The sequence below is a fragment of the Pseudoliparis swirei genome, chromosome 7 (genome assembly GCF_029220125.1).
Source record: "Pseudoliparis swirei isolate HS2019 ecotype Mariana Trench chromosome 7, NWPU_hadal_v1, whole genome shotgun sequence".
In the NCBI taxonomy this organism is placed as follows: domain Eukaryota; kingdom Metazoa; phylum Chordata; class Actinopteri; order Perciformes; family Liparidae; genus Pseudoliparis; species Pseudoliparis swirei.
The window spans coordinates 14,462,174-14,479,651 of record NC_079394.1 but is presented as its reverse complement, the minus strand read 5'-3'; the positions used below and the strand labels follow the sequence as shown (position 1 = coordinate 14,479,651).

Genomic DNA, 17,478 nt, shown 5'->3' with positions numbered 1-17,478 from the left:
ACGGTAGTGTATATATATATATTTAAATCTATATATTTATATATATATATATATATATAGAGAGAGAGAGAGAGAGAGAGCATTGGATTAAATCTTTGGAAGGAGCCGTTACAGATTATTATCATTATTAAAGCTTTTTGTGTCATAAATGTGCTTTTACCCTCATTTGAATACAAAGTGTGTCGCAGTGAATATTTACAGATCTGAGATCGTCGTCATCCTCCAGGAGATGAAACAGAATAAATGTCCTCAGACTTCTTCTGATCGCAGCTCTCATAAACCGCGGGATCATTTCTATAAGAAATCTCGTCCATCATCTCGTTTCCTTCCAGAAATTAAATTATCAACATCTTAAAACAAAAAAGTGCCCGAAGCTCGACAATAGAAGATAAATATAATTTATGGTTTTTTTGTTCCTTTTTTTTGTTTTGTTTTTTTGTACATACTCAACATTTTATTTCCTTCACTTTTGTAAAAGCATCGACATCGAGTCCGTTGGCTTCGGTCGTGCCTCCTTTGGGGCGCCTCCTTTGGGAGCCTCCATTGGGCACCTCCTTAGGCTTCAGTCATGTCAGTTTTGGAGCGCCTCCTTTAGGAGTCTATTTTAGGAGCCTCCTTTGGGCGCCTCCTTTGGCTAAGTCACGCCTCCTTTGGCCACCACCTTTGGGAGCCTGCTTTGGCTTTAGGCACGCCTCTTTTGGGCGCCACCTTTGGGCGCCTCCTTTGGCTTTCGGTCGTGCCTGCTTTGGGCGCCTCCTTTGGGCACCTCCTTTGGGCGCCTCCGTTGGCTTTGGTCACACCTTCTTTGGACGCCTATTGGGCGCTTCCTTTGGATTCGGTTGCGCCTCCTTTTTTGGCCTTGGTTCACGCCTCCTTTGGCTTTGGATCGCGCCTCCATTTGCTTTGGTGTCGCGCCTCCTTTGGCTTTGGGTAGGGCCTCCTTTGGCTTCGGTCGCACCTCTTTTGGCTTCGGTCACGCCTTCTTTGGTAGCCTCTTTTTGGCGCCTCCTTTGGCTTCGCTTGCACCTCCATTTTTGGCATTGGGTCGCGCCTCCTTTTTTGGCTTTGGGTCATGCCTCCTTTGGCTTCGGTCGTGCCTCCTTTTGTGGCTTTGAGTCACGCCTCCTTTGGCTTCGGGTCGCTGCTCCTTTGGCTTCATGTCGCTGCTCCTATGGCTTCATGTCGCGCCTCCTTTGGCTTCGGTGTTGCAAAAAGCATAAGGAATACAAATTATTGTTTTTCATTGTTCAAAAAGTTTATTTTGTCTTTTGGAGTTAAAGTTAAAAAGTCTCCATGAACATGTTATTAGTCACTCCGTCTGAAAGTTCTTCTTCTTTGGTTTCTGGTTGCATGAGGAGCAGGAGGCGGAGCCTAAACACCTCCTTTCTGCTCATTAAGAACTTTGTTTTACACGTTAAATTTGCTGATCGTGAAGGTAACACATGGACAGGAAGTCGTTTCCTTGGGTTGTGAGACGTAGTACAACATCTGTGTACAAGTACCTGTGAATAAGTACCTGTTAGTACTTAATCGGCTCAGGCAGCCGTTAAGCTCCTTTCTGTCCAGATGTCGTGGACTCATTGCCTGTATCTATAAGTATTGATCCAATCAGAGGACACGTTAAAGTGGGCGGGACTTAAAGGATCAATGAACCAATATGTTGAAACAATGCGGTCGACAAACGTTTCATCCTGGAGGTGAACGTGGTTTCAGTCGGTAAACGGTCGGGGGGGGGGGGGTATAGTGCAGCTGGTGGGGGTAGTCCACTTGGGAGTGGGGAGGAAGGGAGGGAGGGAGGGAGGGAGGGAGGGAGGGAGGGAGGGAGGGAGGGGGGGAGAGGTTAGTCCACTTGGGGGGTTAGTCCACCTCGATGGACTCGCTGCTCTCGTTCACGGGTTTACACTCGTTGGGGAGTCGCTGGTGGCGGCTGAGCTGAGTGGCCTGTGTGAAGTTGCGGTCGCAACGCTCACACCTGAGACACACACACACACACAGACACACACACACACACACACACACACAAAGAAAGAGAGACACAGTGATTAGTATAAGCACGAGACTTGAAACCGGACAAAGACACACAACAGTGTGTGTGTGTGTTTGTGTGTGTGTGAGTGTGTATGTGCGCTTGTGTGTGTGTTTGTGTGTGCACCTGTATGTTGAGTACGTTTTGTCTATGTGTAAATGTGTGTGTGTCTGTGTGTGTATGTGTGTGTGTCTGTGTATGTGTCCATGTGTATGTGTGTGTGCGTATGTGTGTGTTTGTGTGTGTGTCTGTGTGTATGTGTGTGTGCGTATGTGTGTGTTTGTGTGTGTGTCTGTGTATGTGTCCATGTACATGTGTATGTGTGTGTGTTTGTGTGTGTGTTTGTGTGTGTGTGTGTGTTTGTGTGTGTGTGCATATGTGTGTGTGTTTGTGTGTGTGTGCGTTGTATCCATCCTCAGTCCAGTGATTGGTTGCACGAAACCAAGATGGCCGACGGCCAACGTGGAAAACCGAAGGCTTCAAAAAACAGGTGACCTCACCACGACTGCGCCCACTTCCTCCCGTCGTGGTCACGAGACACTACGAGACCGCCTGTCCGTCAAAGTGACAGGCGGCCCTGTTGATAACGAAAACATTTTTGGGTTAACGAAGATTTTATTGAGGATGTCGCCCAAAAATATGTCCTTAAAAAAAAGTAGTCCCCACAAGAATAGCTGTACAAACACACACACACACACACACACACACACACACACACACACACACACACACAAACACACACACCTCCCTGTTAACTCTAATATCCAGTGACAGTATAAAGTGTGTGTGAGGCTCAGCAGAGCAGGAAGCTGTAATTGTTGCCCTGATCTTCACAACCTTACCGACCAATTATACACACACACACACACAAACAAACACACACACACACACCTGTCAATAATCTATCTGGTGGGCTGGTGGGGAGGGGGGGGGATTCCCATCTCACACACACACTTTAACACACACACACAGAGTCACTGTCACTTCCAATAGAAAGAGAGAAAAGAGGGAGCTTTTAGTCAGAGTGTGTGTGTGTGTGTGAGTGTGTGTGTGTGTAAGAAGGAGGAGGGCGGCGGGGGGGGTCTTCAAAGAGAATGCTGTGTTGAGGAATTGGACTTAGCAGCCATGAAACAAGACTAACATGCTATTAGATGAACAGGAGGAGGAGGAGGAGGAGGGGGGGAGGAGGAGGAGAAGAAGAAGGAGGAGGAGCCTATAATCCGATCAGGAAAAGCGTCTCCTGACTGTTGTCTGAAGCTCTTTAAGACGCTCCAGATGATCTGAAGTCAGCGTTCAGGCCATGAATTCTTCTTCCTCCAATAACCATGAAGACTAAACCCGACCTCTAAACCCGACCACCACCATACCTATGAAGACTAAACCCAACCTCTAAACCCGACCACCACCATACCTATGAAGACTAAACCCAACCTCTAAACCCGACCACCACCATACCTATGAAGACTAAACCCGACCTCTAAACCCGACTACCACCATACCTATGAAGACTAAACCCGACCTCTAAACCCGACCACCACCATAACTATGAAGACTAAACCCGACCACCACCATACCTATGAAGACTAAACCCGACCTCTAAACCCGACCACCACCATACCTATGAAGACTAAACCCGACCTCTAAACCCGACCACCACCATACCTATGAAGACTAAACCCGACCTCTAAACCCGACCACCACCATACCTATGAAGACTAAACTCGACCTCTAAACCCGACCACCACCATAACTATGAAGACTAAACCCGACCACCACCATACCTATGAAGACTAAACCCGACCTCTAAACCCGACCACCACCATAACTATGAAGACTAAACCCGACCACCACCATACCTATGAAGACTAAACCCAACCTCTAAACCCGACCACCACCATACCTATGAAGACTAAACCCGACCTCTAAACCCGACCACCACCATACCTATGAAGACTAAACCCGACCTCTAAACCCGACCACCACCATACCTATGAAGACTAAACTCGACCTCTAAACCCGACCACCACCATAACTATGAAGACTAAACCCGACCACCACCATACCTATGAAGACTAAACCCGACCTCTAAACCCGACCACCACCATAACTATGAAGACTAAACCCGACCACCACCATACCTATGAAGACTAAACCCGACCTCTAAACCCGACCACCACCATAACTATGAAGACTAAACCGACCACCACCATACCTATGAAGACTAAACCCGACCTCTAAACCCGACCACCACCATAACTATGAAGACTAAACCCGACCACCACCATACCTATGAAGACTAAACCCGACCTCTAAACCCGACCACCACCATAACTATGAAGACTAAACCCAACCTCTAAACCCGACCTACACCATAACTATGAAGACTAAATTTGATCTCTAAACCCGACCTCCCCCATAACTATGAAGACTAAACCCAACCTCCACCATAACTATGAAGACTAAACCCGATGTCTAAAGCCGACCACCACCATAACTATGAAGACTAAACCCGACCTCCACCATAACTATGAAGACTAAACCCGACCTCTAAACCCGACAACCACCATAACTATGAAGACTAACCCCGACCTCTAAACCCGACCTACACCATAACTATGAAGACTAAACCCGACCTCCCCCATAACTATGAAGACTAAACCCGACCTCTAAATCTGACTTTCACAATAAGCATGAAGACTAAAGCTGACCTCCACAATAACCACGAAGACTTACCCCGACCTCTAAACCCAACCTCCACCGTAACCATGAAGACTTAACCCGACCTTCGCCAGAACCATGGAGACCTAACCCAACCTCTAAACCAGACCTCCACTATAAGTATGAAGACTAAACCCGACCTCTAAACCCAACCTCTAAATCCGACCTCCACCATAACCATTAAGAGTAAACCCAACCTCTAAACCCGACTTCTAAACCCGACCTCGACCATAAGTATGAAGACTAAACCCAACCTCTAAACCCGACCTCCACCATAACCATGAAGACTAAACCCGACCTCTAAGCCCGACCTCTAAACCCGACCTCCACCATAACCATGAAGACTCTTTTCTGTGAAGTTGTGACTCAACAGAAGACGAGCAGCTCGACGGCCTCCACCGTCCAGCGAGTATCGGCGCTGAAAAGCTGCCGACCACACAGAATCCCGGCCTCCTCTACGAGGGGGGGTTGGGGGGGGTAAAGTTGAGCTTCCTGACAAAGTGACAGTGGCAGCTTTAATCTATTCGCCGCGCCGTCCGAGAGGAGATAACTCCCCGAGAACATCGACCCGCTAAAGATTTCTGACGCCCCGTCCATGATTGTCTTTGTGCCGCTCCGCCTCCACCGAGACTCTGAAGTGCTGATGAAAAGGTTTTGGGGGGGGGGGGGGGTCCTCAGATTGCTTATTAAGAACGCTGATTTGCTTTAAGCGGATTTTCTTGTCGTTTCACTTTTTACACCATGATCTCTTGTTCCTCTCTCTCTCTCTCCACGTCAATGACACCTCGGGGTTCCCCTGATTGCTTATTAAGGTCGTTAATTTGTTTCCCCCCCTCCTCTTCGCCCCCCCCCCCTCCCCCCAATACGTGTCATTATAGGTTCTTCCACACAACTCCTCAAATCCCTGCTTTGTCTTTCTCCACCTCCTTTTAGTTCCTCCTCCTCTGTCTCCCTGAATGTGTGATCCCCTTCCGGTGGTGAAGGAGGCGCCAGAGAGGCGAGAGCAGCTTCCCCACGCTCCGATTCTATCCGAAAAAAGAATTGGACATTTGAATTAGAAACAAACATGACTTTTCCGGGGGGGGGGGGGGTATTTAGAGAAAAAAAAGAAGACACTCATAAATGAATATTTTAAGGTCACGCTGACTCTTCTTTGTATATTTTTATTAAATTTATTGTAATATGAAAGAGGCCACAGAGCTCCGCCTCCTTTTTGGAAGAGAAGTCCCAAAAGAGGAAGTTCCTCACCTCGAAGTCTCAATTAATCAAAATTAACGAATGACAGTTAAATAATTCCATATTTGAGCTTCCTTACATTGTAATATTGGTTTTAAATGGACGTGTTGAGGCTTCGCTGAGCTTTAAACAACCCGCACTGATGCTTATTGATAATTATGAGTATTCCAGGGTCAGCAAATGCCGTTCACATTTTTAAAAATCCATGCGGCCTCGACCCTGTGAGTTGATCAATGGGATCGCTGAGCTGTTTATGTCCACGACGAGTCCGACTGCATTATGTTAACGAAGCTTTCAGCCCGCCAGGAACCATTGATTTAATTTATTTAGTAAACAATAGGTGGACATATTGGTATTTAGAAAATAACTAAGGATGGAATAATGTTCCATAATCATGTGGACGTCCAATATTACATTTCTGGTTGTATAGAAGTATGTGCCTTATGTGTTGAAGCTGCATTCTCTCTCCTAACCACCAGGGGGCTACTCTTCTGGTTGTATAGAAGTATATGCTTAATGTGTTATAGCTGCATTCTCTCTCCTGACCACCAGTGGTGGCTCGTCTGGTTGTATAGAAGTCTATGCTTCATGTGTTAAAGCTGCATTCTCTCTCCTGACCACCAGTGGTGGCTCGTCTGGTTGTATAGAAGTCTATGCTTCATGTGTTAAAGCTGCATTCTCTCTCCTGACCACCAGGGGGTGACTCTTCTGGTTGTATAGAAGTCTATATGGGTTTGGTGGGTGGTGGTTTAGGTGTGGGGGGTAGGGGGTACTCACTGGTACTTACTTGAAGGGCTTCTCCCCGGTGTGCGTGCGGATGTGGTTGTTGAGCGTCGTGGCTCCGGCGAACGCTCGGCCGCAGTAGCCACACTTAAAGGGCCGGTCGCTGGAGTGCGTCACCACGTGGTTCCTCAGGTCTGACGGCTGGGAGAAGGACTGGGAGCAGTGGCCACACTGGTACGGTCTGGGGGAGGGTGGGGGGGCATGGAAGGCCGTTCAAAGACACTCTGAGAATGTCGCTTTTACAGAAACGAGACATTTTGTCAACAAAAAATAATCTTTTGTTCACGATAAGAGTGTTTCATTGAGTTATTGTTTATTTGTGTATTTAAGTACCACAGTAGAGTTCATGGTAATAGTTACATTCCAGTACACACAGTGCATAATGTACACAAAGACACACAGACATACACACACTCACACACTCACACACACGCACACACACACAAACACACTTAGACTCAAACACACACACGGTGGAGTCGGACGCTGCACCGTAACCATGGCAGCATGACCCTCATCAACAATGCAGGCAGAGATCATGACTGGACCATTTATCACTGTGTGTGTGTGTGAGTGTGTGTGTGTGTGTGAGTGTGTGTGTTTGTGTGAGTGTGTGTGTATGAGTGTGTGTGTGTGTGTGTGACAGAAACAATAGCAGTGTGTCTGCTAATAGAGTCCAGCTTTCAAACAGCAGCAGATCTAATCTAACACTGTTTCTATTTATTGAGCTGAAGACACACATACACACACACACACGCACACACACACACACATACACACACAGATAGACACTCCCACACACACAGAGAGAACATTATCTTGTGATGTGGTTTTAACTTACTGGACACTTCCAGTGTGTTAAACAACGTCTTGGCTCATATCCCCCCCCCCCCCCCCCTCAATACATCTTACTACTTGTAATATTGGTAAATATGATGTATCTATATATACCAATAATATACATATAAATTAGGGCTGTGAAACGATTAAAAATTTTAATCAGGTTAATCACAGGTTTCTGTGGATTAATCATGATTAATCACATATTACCGATATTCTCGGTATATTTTTGTGAGAACATAAAGATTTATGACAAAAGACAGATATATACAGGACTGTCTCAGAAAATTAGAATATTGTGATGAAGTTCTTTATTTTCTGTAATGCAATTAAAAAAACAAAAATGTCATGCATTCTGGATTCATTACAAATCAACTGAAATATTGCAAGCCTTTTATTCTGATTTATTGCTGATTATGGCTTACAGCTTAAGAAAACTCAAATATCCTATCTCTAAATATTAGAATATCATGAAAAAGTATACTAGTAGGGTATTAAACAAATCACTTGAATTGTCTAATTAACTCGAAACACCTGCAAGGGTTTCCTGAGCCTTGACAAACACTCAGCTGTTATAAATCTTTTTTTTTACTTGGTCTGAGGAAATATTAAAATTTTATGAGATAGGATTTTAGAGTTTTCTTAAGCTGTAAGCCATAATCAGCAATATTAAAAGAATAAAAGGCTTGCAATATTTCAGTTGATTTGTAATGAATCCAGAATGCATGACATTTTTGTTTTTTTAATTGCATTACAGAAAATAAAGAACTTTATCACAATATTCTAATTTTCTGAGACAGTCCTGTACATTCATACACAGGGATGCACAGAACTTGCTCACCAGTGCGCGCGCATCGCGGCTGAGCTCTGCCGCGCGCGAGCCGAGAAGAGTTGTTGACGGGGGGGGGGGGGGGGGGCAAGTGACTTTTTTTCGTCCCGATGTGCGCGCACACGCCGGATCGGAGCTCTGCGGCGTGTGATTGAGAGATGAAAAATTCATCCTTAAGGAGAGAAAAAAGAGGAGATAGGTGCTCAGTGCATCCTAAAACGTCCCCCGGCAGCTTTAAGCCTATAGCAGCATATCAAGGGGCTGGACCAGGTGAACCTGATTGAGCCCTAACTATAAGCTCTGTCAAAGAGGAAAGTCTTAAGTCGACTCTTAAACGAGGTGACTGTGTCTGCCTCCCGGACTGAAGGTGGAAGCTGGTTCCATAAAAGAGGAGCTTGATAACTAAAGGCTCTGGCTCCTATTCTACTTTTTAAGACTCTAGGAACTACAAGTAGTCCCGCATTTAATGAGCGCAGCTCTCTAGTGGGGCAATATGGTACTACAAGCTCCTTAAGATATGATGGTGCATCACCAATCAAGGCTTTGTAGGTTAAGAGAAGAATTTTAAAAGTGATTCTTGATTTTACTGGGAGCCAGTGCAGAGCAGCTAGTGCAGGAGTGATGTGATCTCTTTTCTTAGTTTTAGTGAGAACACGAGCTGCAGCATTCTGGATCAACTGGAGGGACCTAAGAGACTTATTAGAGCAGCCTGATAATAAGGAGTTGCAGTAATCCAGTCTCCAAGTAACGAACGTGAACCAATTTTTCTGCATCTTTTGAACAAGATGTGCCTGATTTTAGATATTACGTAGATGAAAGAATGCAGTCCTTGAGATTTGCTTTACGTGGGAGTTAAAGGACAAGTCCCGATCAAAGATAACGCCAAGATTCTTTACAGTGGTGTTGGATGCCAGGGCAATGCCGTCTACAGAAACCACATCACCAGATAATTGATCTCTGAGGTGCTCAGGGCCGATTAAAATTACTTCGGTTTTGTCTGAGTTTAACATCAAGAAGTTGCAGGTCATCCATGTTTTATGTCTTTAAGACATGCTTGAATTTTACCGAGTTGGTTGCTCTCCTCTGGTTTTATCGATAGATATAGTTGAGTATCATCTGCATAACAATGAAAGTTTATGGAGTGTTTCCTGATAATATTGCCCAAAGGAAGCATGTATAAGGTAAATAAAATTGGTCCAAGCACAGAACCTTGTGGAACTCCGTGACTAACGTTGGTGGTTATCGGGGCGTCATCGTTTACAAATACAAATTGAGATCGATCTGATAAATAGGATTTAAACCAAATTAGTGCCGTGCCTGAAATGCCAATCGACTGCTCCAGTCTCTGTAATAGGATGTCATGGTCAATGGTGTCGAATGCAGCACTAAGGTCTAACAAGACCAGTACAGAGAGGAGTCCTTTATCTGCTGCCATTAAGAGGTCATTTGTAATTTTCACCAGTGCTGTCTCGGTGCTGTGGTGTTTTCTAAATCCTGATTGAAATTTCTCAAATAAACTATTATTATGTAGAAAGTCGCACAACTGATTTGCAACCACTTTCTCAAGGATCTTGGAGAGGAAGGGGAGGTTAGAGATCGGTCTGTAGTTAGCCAACACCTCTGGATCCAGAGTGGGCTTCTTCAGGAGAGGTTTAATAACAGCCACTTTGAAGGAGTGTGGTACGTGGCCTGTTAGCAGAGACACATTGATAATATCTAATAGAGAGCTGCCAATTAAAGGCAAAACGTCTTTAAGCAGCCTCGTCGGGATGGGGTCCAAGAGACAGGTAGACGTGTTAGAAGTAGAAACCGTTGAAGATAATTGGTCACGGTTGATGGGAGAAAAGCCATCCAAATATACACCAGGACATATAGCGGTTTCCAAGGCCATTCCACTTGAGGACAGATTGGCACTGGTTAAGGGCAAGAGATTATTAATCTTGTCCCTAATAGTTAAAATCTTTTCATTAAAGAAGTTCATGAAGTCATTACCACTGAGGTTTATAGGAATGCTCGGCTCCACAGAGCTGTGACTCTCTGTCAGCCTGGCTACAGTGCTGAAGAGAAACCTGGGGTTGTTCTTATTTTTCTCTATGACTGATGAGTAATAGGCTGCTCTGGCATTACGGAGGGCCTTCTTATAAATTTCAAACTAAGCGGGATTCTTCCAGATTAGTTGAACGCCATATGCTTTCAAGCTTTCGTGACGTTTGCTTTAGTTTGCGGGTCTGAGGGTTATACCAGGGAGCAAACCTCCTCTTCCTCACTGTCTTCTTCTTCAGAGGGGCTATCGAGTCCAGTGTCATTCTCAGAGAGCCTGTGGCACTGTCAACAAGATGATCAATCTGGGATGGACTAAAGTTAGACCAGGAGTCCTCTGTTATATTGAGACGTGGTATTGAATCAAATGCAGAATGAATCGCTTCTTTAAATTTAGCTACAGCACTGTCAGTTAGACATCTGGTGGAGAAACTTTTGACTAACGGAGTACACTCCGGTAGTATAAATTCAAAAGTGATGAGGTTGTGGTCTGACAGAAGAGGATTCTGTGGGAAGACGTTCCAATGCTCAATGTCAACGCCATAAGTAAGAACAAGATCAAGCGTGTGGCCAAAGCTGTGAGTGGGTTTCTGTACTCTCTGGCAGAAGCCAATCGAGTCCAACAATGAGATGAATGCAGCACCTAGGCAATCATTATCAACATCCACATGGATATTAAAATCTCCTACAATAATAACTTTATCAGTTTTAAGAACCAAACTTGATATAAATTCTGAGAATTCAGATATAAACTCTGAATATGGACCTGGTGGCCGGTACAGAATCACAAATATAATTGGCTGTAGTGTTTTCCAGGTTGGATGTGAAAGACAAAGAACAAGGCTTTCAAATGAGTTGTAGTGTAATTTAGGTTTAGGATTTATTCATAGGCTTGAGTCAAAGATGGCTGCTACTCCACCTCCTCGACCGGTGCCTCGAGGAATGTGAGTATTAATATGACTTGAAGGAGTCGATTCATTTAGGCAGACATATTCTTCATGGCTCAGCCAGGTTTCAGTTAGACAACATAAATCAATGTGATTATCTGATATTAAATCATTTAGTAACACAGCTTTAGATGACAGAGATCTAATATTTAGGAGACCACATTTAATAGTCCTGTTTTGTTGCACTGCTAAATAATGGTGTTAACTTGTATAAGGTTATTGTGTACGACTCCTCTTCTGCTTTCTTTTGATAGAATTAATTTAAGTTTAAGTGGCCGTGGGTCAGACACAGTCTCTATGGAGCTCTGGGAGGGACTGGGTGAGAGGGGGCGGAGGCCCTGGGGGGGGGGGGGGTGTGTGCTATGGGGGACACTGGGTGACAGGGGTGACAGGGGCGTGGGGCTACTCTGTTTCTGCTTTATGACATTAACCCTGCGTTGTCACAGATATGGCTGTCCGTTGATCAACTTGGGGCGACTATGGGTCAGTGGGTAGCAGGTCCGTCTTTCAATCAGGGGGTTGGAGGTTCAATCCCCGCCCTAGTCGATGTGTCCTTGAGCAAGACACTTAACCCTGAGTTGCTCCCTGTAGCTGCGTCTACAGTGAATGAATGTAACAGTATTGTAAGTCGCTTTGGATAAAAGCGTCAGCCAAATGACATGTAATGTAATGTAATGTTATGTTTGCAGAAACGAGACGCGCTCCGTCCAAAGTGGGATGGATGCCGTCTCTCCTCATCAGATCAGGCTTTCCCCAGAAAGTCTTCCAGTTGTCTACGTAGCCCACATTATTCGCTGGGCACCACCTCGACAGCCAACAGTTGAAAGACGACATTCGGCTATACAATTCGTCTGTCTGCAAATTTGGGAGAGGGCCAGAGAAAACGACGGTGTCCGACAACGTCTTGGCATAAACACATACGGATTCCACATTAATTTTAGTGACTTCCGAGCGGCGGGCTCGGGCGTCATTACCACCGGCGTGTATTACAATCTGACTATCTCCGCTTGTCCTTAGCCAGCAGTTTCAAACAAGACTCCACGTCGCCCGCTCTGGCCCCCGGGAGGCACACGACTCTGGTCCGCGGCGTCGCTATTTTCACGTTCCTGACAATCGAGCTCCCGATAACCAGGGTGTGTTCCTCAGCGGGTGTGTCGCTGAGCAGGGAAAACCGGTTGGAAACGTGAAGTGGTTGGTGCACAGCGAGCTTCTGTGTAGACTTACTACTCCTGCGAACAGTTACCCACGATCCCGGCTGTTCGGGCACCGCCGGGGAACATCTAGCAGCTGACTGTAGCTCCGCGCCGGCTACGGGAGAGGGCGGGCTGACTAGCATAGCTGTCTGAGCTTCGATGGCGCGGAGCCGTGCATCTAACCCACTTAGCCCTGCCTCCAACCTAGCAAATAAACTACACTTGTTGCATGTATCGTTATCATTAAGGGAGGCAGAGGGATAACTATACTTGAGACACACTGAGCAAGAGGGAGCGGGAGGGAGAGAAGAAGAAATCATGCTCGCTGCTGAGCTGGCAACCGGAGCTTACCGGAAGAGTGAGATGATGCGTTCAGGAGCAGCTGGGAAAATCAGCAATCCATTGACAGGTGGTTTGAGGTCTGTCGTGTATGTTTTTCTCCTTGACTCTCCTGTCAATTAATTGATCTGCTGGTCGATCACTTCTATAATCATCAGATCTCCCAGTTGGTTTTATATCAACGAGCAAGATCTCTCTCTCTCTCTCTCGGCGTCCGTCAGCGCCATGTGGTTATTACACTGTTATTACACTGTTTCTACAAGGTTATTATACGGTTGTTACACACAGCCGGAGTCGCAGGCCGCTGATGGCACAGACGCACAAATATGTTCAGAGTCAAACAAAAACACAGAAGTAGACGCTTTGGATTCGGTTCACAGGCCAAAATAATAATACGTGGTTTGGACCGGCGATGACAGTCCAACCGGCTGCCATGTTGTTCCCTCCTAGCCCCGCCTCCAAACGTCTGTGTGTGTGTGAGATCTATAAACTCCATGGTTGTCAGCACGTCTGGTGGAGGCGGTCCAGCACAATAAACCCGGTGGGTTCTGTCAGCGCCGCGTGAGGTAACAGCACCAGAGCCTCGGCGCCTGCACCTTTAAACATGGCGGCCGATGACAGAGGCCTTAAAACCCGGACCGGAGGGGCGCGTCTCCGTGGGAACAGAGCGCCGTGTTGTTCATTCCATCGCAGAGGTTGGAGGTCAAGAAGGAGGTCGGGGGGGAGGAGCTGCTGCGGGGGAGGAGCTGCTGCCCGGCGGATGGAGGAGAAAAACTACCTGTGTCGAAAACTGAAGGAGGACTTTAAAATAAAAGCTTCCAGAAATAAATTAAAAGACATGAATGTCACTCATATAATTTAACATAAATAAACTTGTTCGATGAACTTTGAAGAAGCAAGTGTCATTTTCTTGACATTTTTAAACCAATAAATGCATTAATAATAATAATAATAATAATAATAATAATAATGAAAAAGCATATAAATATATGCTTTTTCATTGTTATTATTTAATTTTATTATATATACATTATATTTATATATAATAATACCAATAATAATAATATGTTTAATTGGTTATGATAATAACAAAAAAGCATGTATATATATGCTTTATTATTATTATTATTATTGGTATGCTATATATTATATATATGTATATATATAGCTTAACGTTGATTTAGGACTCATATGTGTGTGTGTGTGTGTGTGTGCAGCGATGCGGCTGAAGTGTGCTGATTGACCCGTGTGGATGGTGTAATCCATAAGGAGTTATATCTCTGTGAGGACGACTCGTCTCCTATGAAGACATTATTCCTCCAGAGACCAGCAGCTATAAATCACGGCTCCGCCTCGTCGATACACAATCAATGTCCTGCGTGTGTGTGTGTATGTTTATATATTTATACACACACACACACACTATGCATATGAGCAGCACCAATAAACCGGTGGACCCGACACAAACACACCAAACCGCTTTTCCTTCATCTCCTTTGAGCGTATTGACTGAGCATCAAAGCAGAAAGCTCTGGTAGGGTCTCCTCATCAACCAGGGGGAAGGGGGGGGGGCTGTGGGTAGTGTCGTTCAGCAGGAAATCAGAGTCACTTAAAGAGAGCTTGTAAAGCTTTTAATCTATCGATTGGCTCAAAGGGAACAGAGGACTCTTAGTATCTTCTCACTGCTCGCGGTGCGTTCACTGACGGCGCGTTCTAAGCAGTTGTCGTCCCGCCGCGTCACTTTAGAATAGTGTATTGTGACGTTCAAGAGGTGATAGAGACAACGAATGATATCTAACGGCCAGAAATGTCAGACAAAATATATGGATTCGGTCAAATGAAAGTAAATAAAGATGAATCACATCGTCAGATGTACTCACACACGCACACACACACGCACACACATACACACACACAGACACAGACACACGCCTCAATTTAAACGTGTGAGCGTCCACATGACGGATAGAAATAGAATTTGAAGACATTTCTACGAGCCCGTCCATCACAGTGATGGATCATTATCAGTTACTCCTGCAGCGACACACACACACACACACACACACACACACACACACACACACACACACACAAACATCTGTGTTAGTGTTGAATCGCTGCTGGGTGATAAATCTCCTAAATCTCCTAAATGTTACAGTGAATTCTCTTACAGAGAGTTAAAGCCAAGGATTTCAGACAGGAAGTGGATGAGCTTGCTGTGACGGCCCTCCATAATTTATTGACTTCTATACAACCAGAGGAGTCGCCCCTGGTGGCCAGGAGAGAGAATGCAGCTTCAACACATGAAGCATAGACTTCTCTATACAACCAGAGGAGTCTGAGTGTATTCCTTCACCTCGAAGCTCCCTGTGTTGCAGAAGTAAAGAACTAAAATCATCTAACACTGTCTCAACAATACATATTCATCACATCTATATAAACATGGCGACATTAATTATTCATAACAATTAAAATAACTATTGTTATTGCATCCTGTTGTCATGGTGACCGGAGCTTTAAATATCTTGATGTCTTTAAACACAACAGGAGGCTCAGGCTCACGATGAAGACAGTAAATGCCTCTTTAGTAACATGTGAGACTTTAATGTTGATTAAAGCTTCATAGTAATTGGAGATAATTCATGTTAATGAGTAGGAGGCCGTCTGGAGTCCCAGAGGTCTGAGAGAGAACCCGTGTGTTCTCCGGTTCCTTCACAGTTCCATTGGTTCATTTCTTTGAGAGCCTTGAATCAAACATGTAGACTCACATTGGGTTACAAATAAAGATCTGCCTCCACTAACAATATTAGTATTTTTTGGGGATGATTAGATTCCCGGCTGCTTTTAAGTCGTGTGATTAAAAAAAATGTAGTCAAAAAAGTCCCAATTTACTGAAAAAAATAAGGATGGAATCCTGTTTTTATCTCATTAAATATTCTTCCTCTCAACAAGAAGGCACTCATTATGACCCTGGATCTACTTCTGATTGGTTTGATTCACGTTATGCACAAACAACTCAAATTATGATTAATTAGGACACTAAATTCCACCTCTCTGTCCCCTGAGTCTCACTTCAACCAGAAGTAGACCTGAACCTGGATCTGGACCTGGACCTAGATACCCTACATGCTCCTCCCCATACATGTTATGACCTACAGAGATTTTAAAGAGTCATTATCTCCTTTAATAACCTTCCATGTTAACGAGGTTCCATCTTGAAGAAGGTTCTACTTCTAGAGTCTTCTCTGCTTCCTTCCATTGTTTTGTCGTTGTTATATTTTTTGGCCTTGAATAATAAACATCTGAATCTGAATCGATGCATAACGGCTGCTTATTATTCTGCATGTTGACCTGATGACTTATCGTAGATAATGTGGATCATAGCTCGAGCTGCGCTCCCCAGAGAGGAAGTCACACATGGAACATGGTCCCATTACTCATGTGAGATTATGGGGCAGGTTTAGCACCATGGAGAACCTGAAGAAACCCCAGCCGAAGGCGGTTCCTGATAAGGTTTTGCTAGATGGTAAAAACAACTGACAAAATGAATGTTTAACCGTATGGAGAACCTGGAGAATCTAGAGAACCTAGAGAACCTGGAGAACCTAGAGAGCCTGGAGAACCTAGATAATTTAGACAATCTGGAAAACCTAGAGAACCTGGAGGTTTTGCTAGATGGTGAAAACAACTGACAAAATGAAGGTTTAATTGTATGGAGAACCTGGAGAACCTAGAGAACCTAGAGCATCTTGAGAACCTAGAGAACCCCAAGGTTTTGCTAGATGGTGAAAACAACTGACACAATGAAGGTTTAACTGTATGAAGAATCTGGTGAACCTAGAGAACTTAGAGAACCTGGAGAACCTAGAGAACCTGGAGAACCAAGATAACCTGGAGAACCAGGAGAACCCCAAGGTCTTGCTTGATGGTTAAAACAACTGACACAATGAAGGTTTAACTGTATGAAGAATCTGGTGAACCTAGAGAACTTAGAGAACCTGGAGAACCTAGAGAACCTGGAGAACCAAGATAACCTGGAGAACCAGGAGAACCCCAAGGTCTTGCTTGATGGTTAAAACAACTGACAAGATGAAGGTTTAATTCCACCGTGTGATGACACACCTTCAATGGGCTGTAAACGTTCTGCCGTGTGGTTATGTCCCATAAACAATCACGTTTCATTCATAAACAATCACGTTTCATTCATAAACAATCACGTTTCATTCATAAACAACGCGAGCCCCCAGCATGAGGTCTGGGTCAGAACCCTGGAGATCAAACAGACCCTTTCAGTGAAAGCACAAATGACAGTAAACACGTCCATCATGGAAGCTCTGCTTATTAATTTGGTACATGGTCTTATGATTACACAGACATGCCAAAGTCCATTTATGTTCCCAGGTTTATTTTCCTGATTCATCACTCAACATCATCGTCGTCAGAGAACTTTAATCTTTTATCTTACGCTCGTCTGATGATCGATTTGGTTTCAGAAAACGGAAAAAGTCAGAAAAAGAAAGTCAGCAG

At 44.7% G+C, this 17,478-nt stretch overlaps 1 protein-coding gene across 1 annotated transcript in view; it reads right to left on the bottom strand.

Moving 5' to 3' along the window:
- Positions 1-1,857: 1,857 nt before the first annotated feature.
- The window catches only part of prdm6 (PR domain containing 6), a 58,979-nt gene continuing 43,358 nt past the window's right edge, over positions 1,858-17,478 (bottom strand). The window contains exons 8-9 of the mRNA XM_056417930.1: positions 6,768-6,944; positions 1,858-1,972 (exon numbers count right to left, since the gene is read on the bottom strand). Of these exons, the coding sequence (XP_056273905.1) occupies positions 1,858-1,972; positions 6,768-6,944 (292 nt within the window). The remainder of the gene's footprint in view (positions 1,973-6,767; positions 6,945-17,478) is intronic.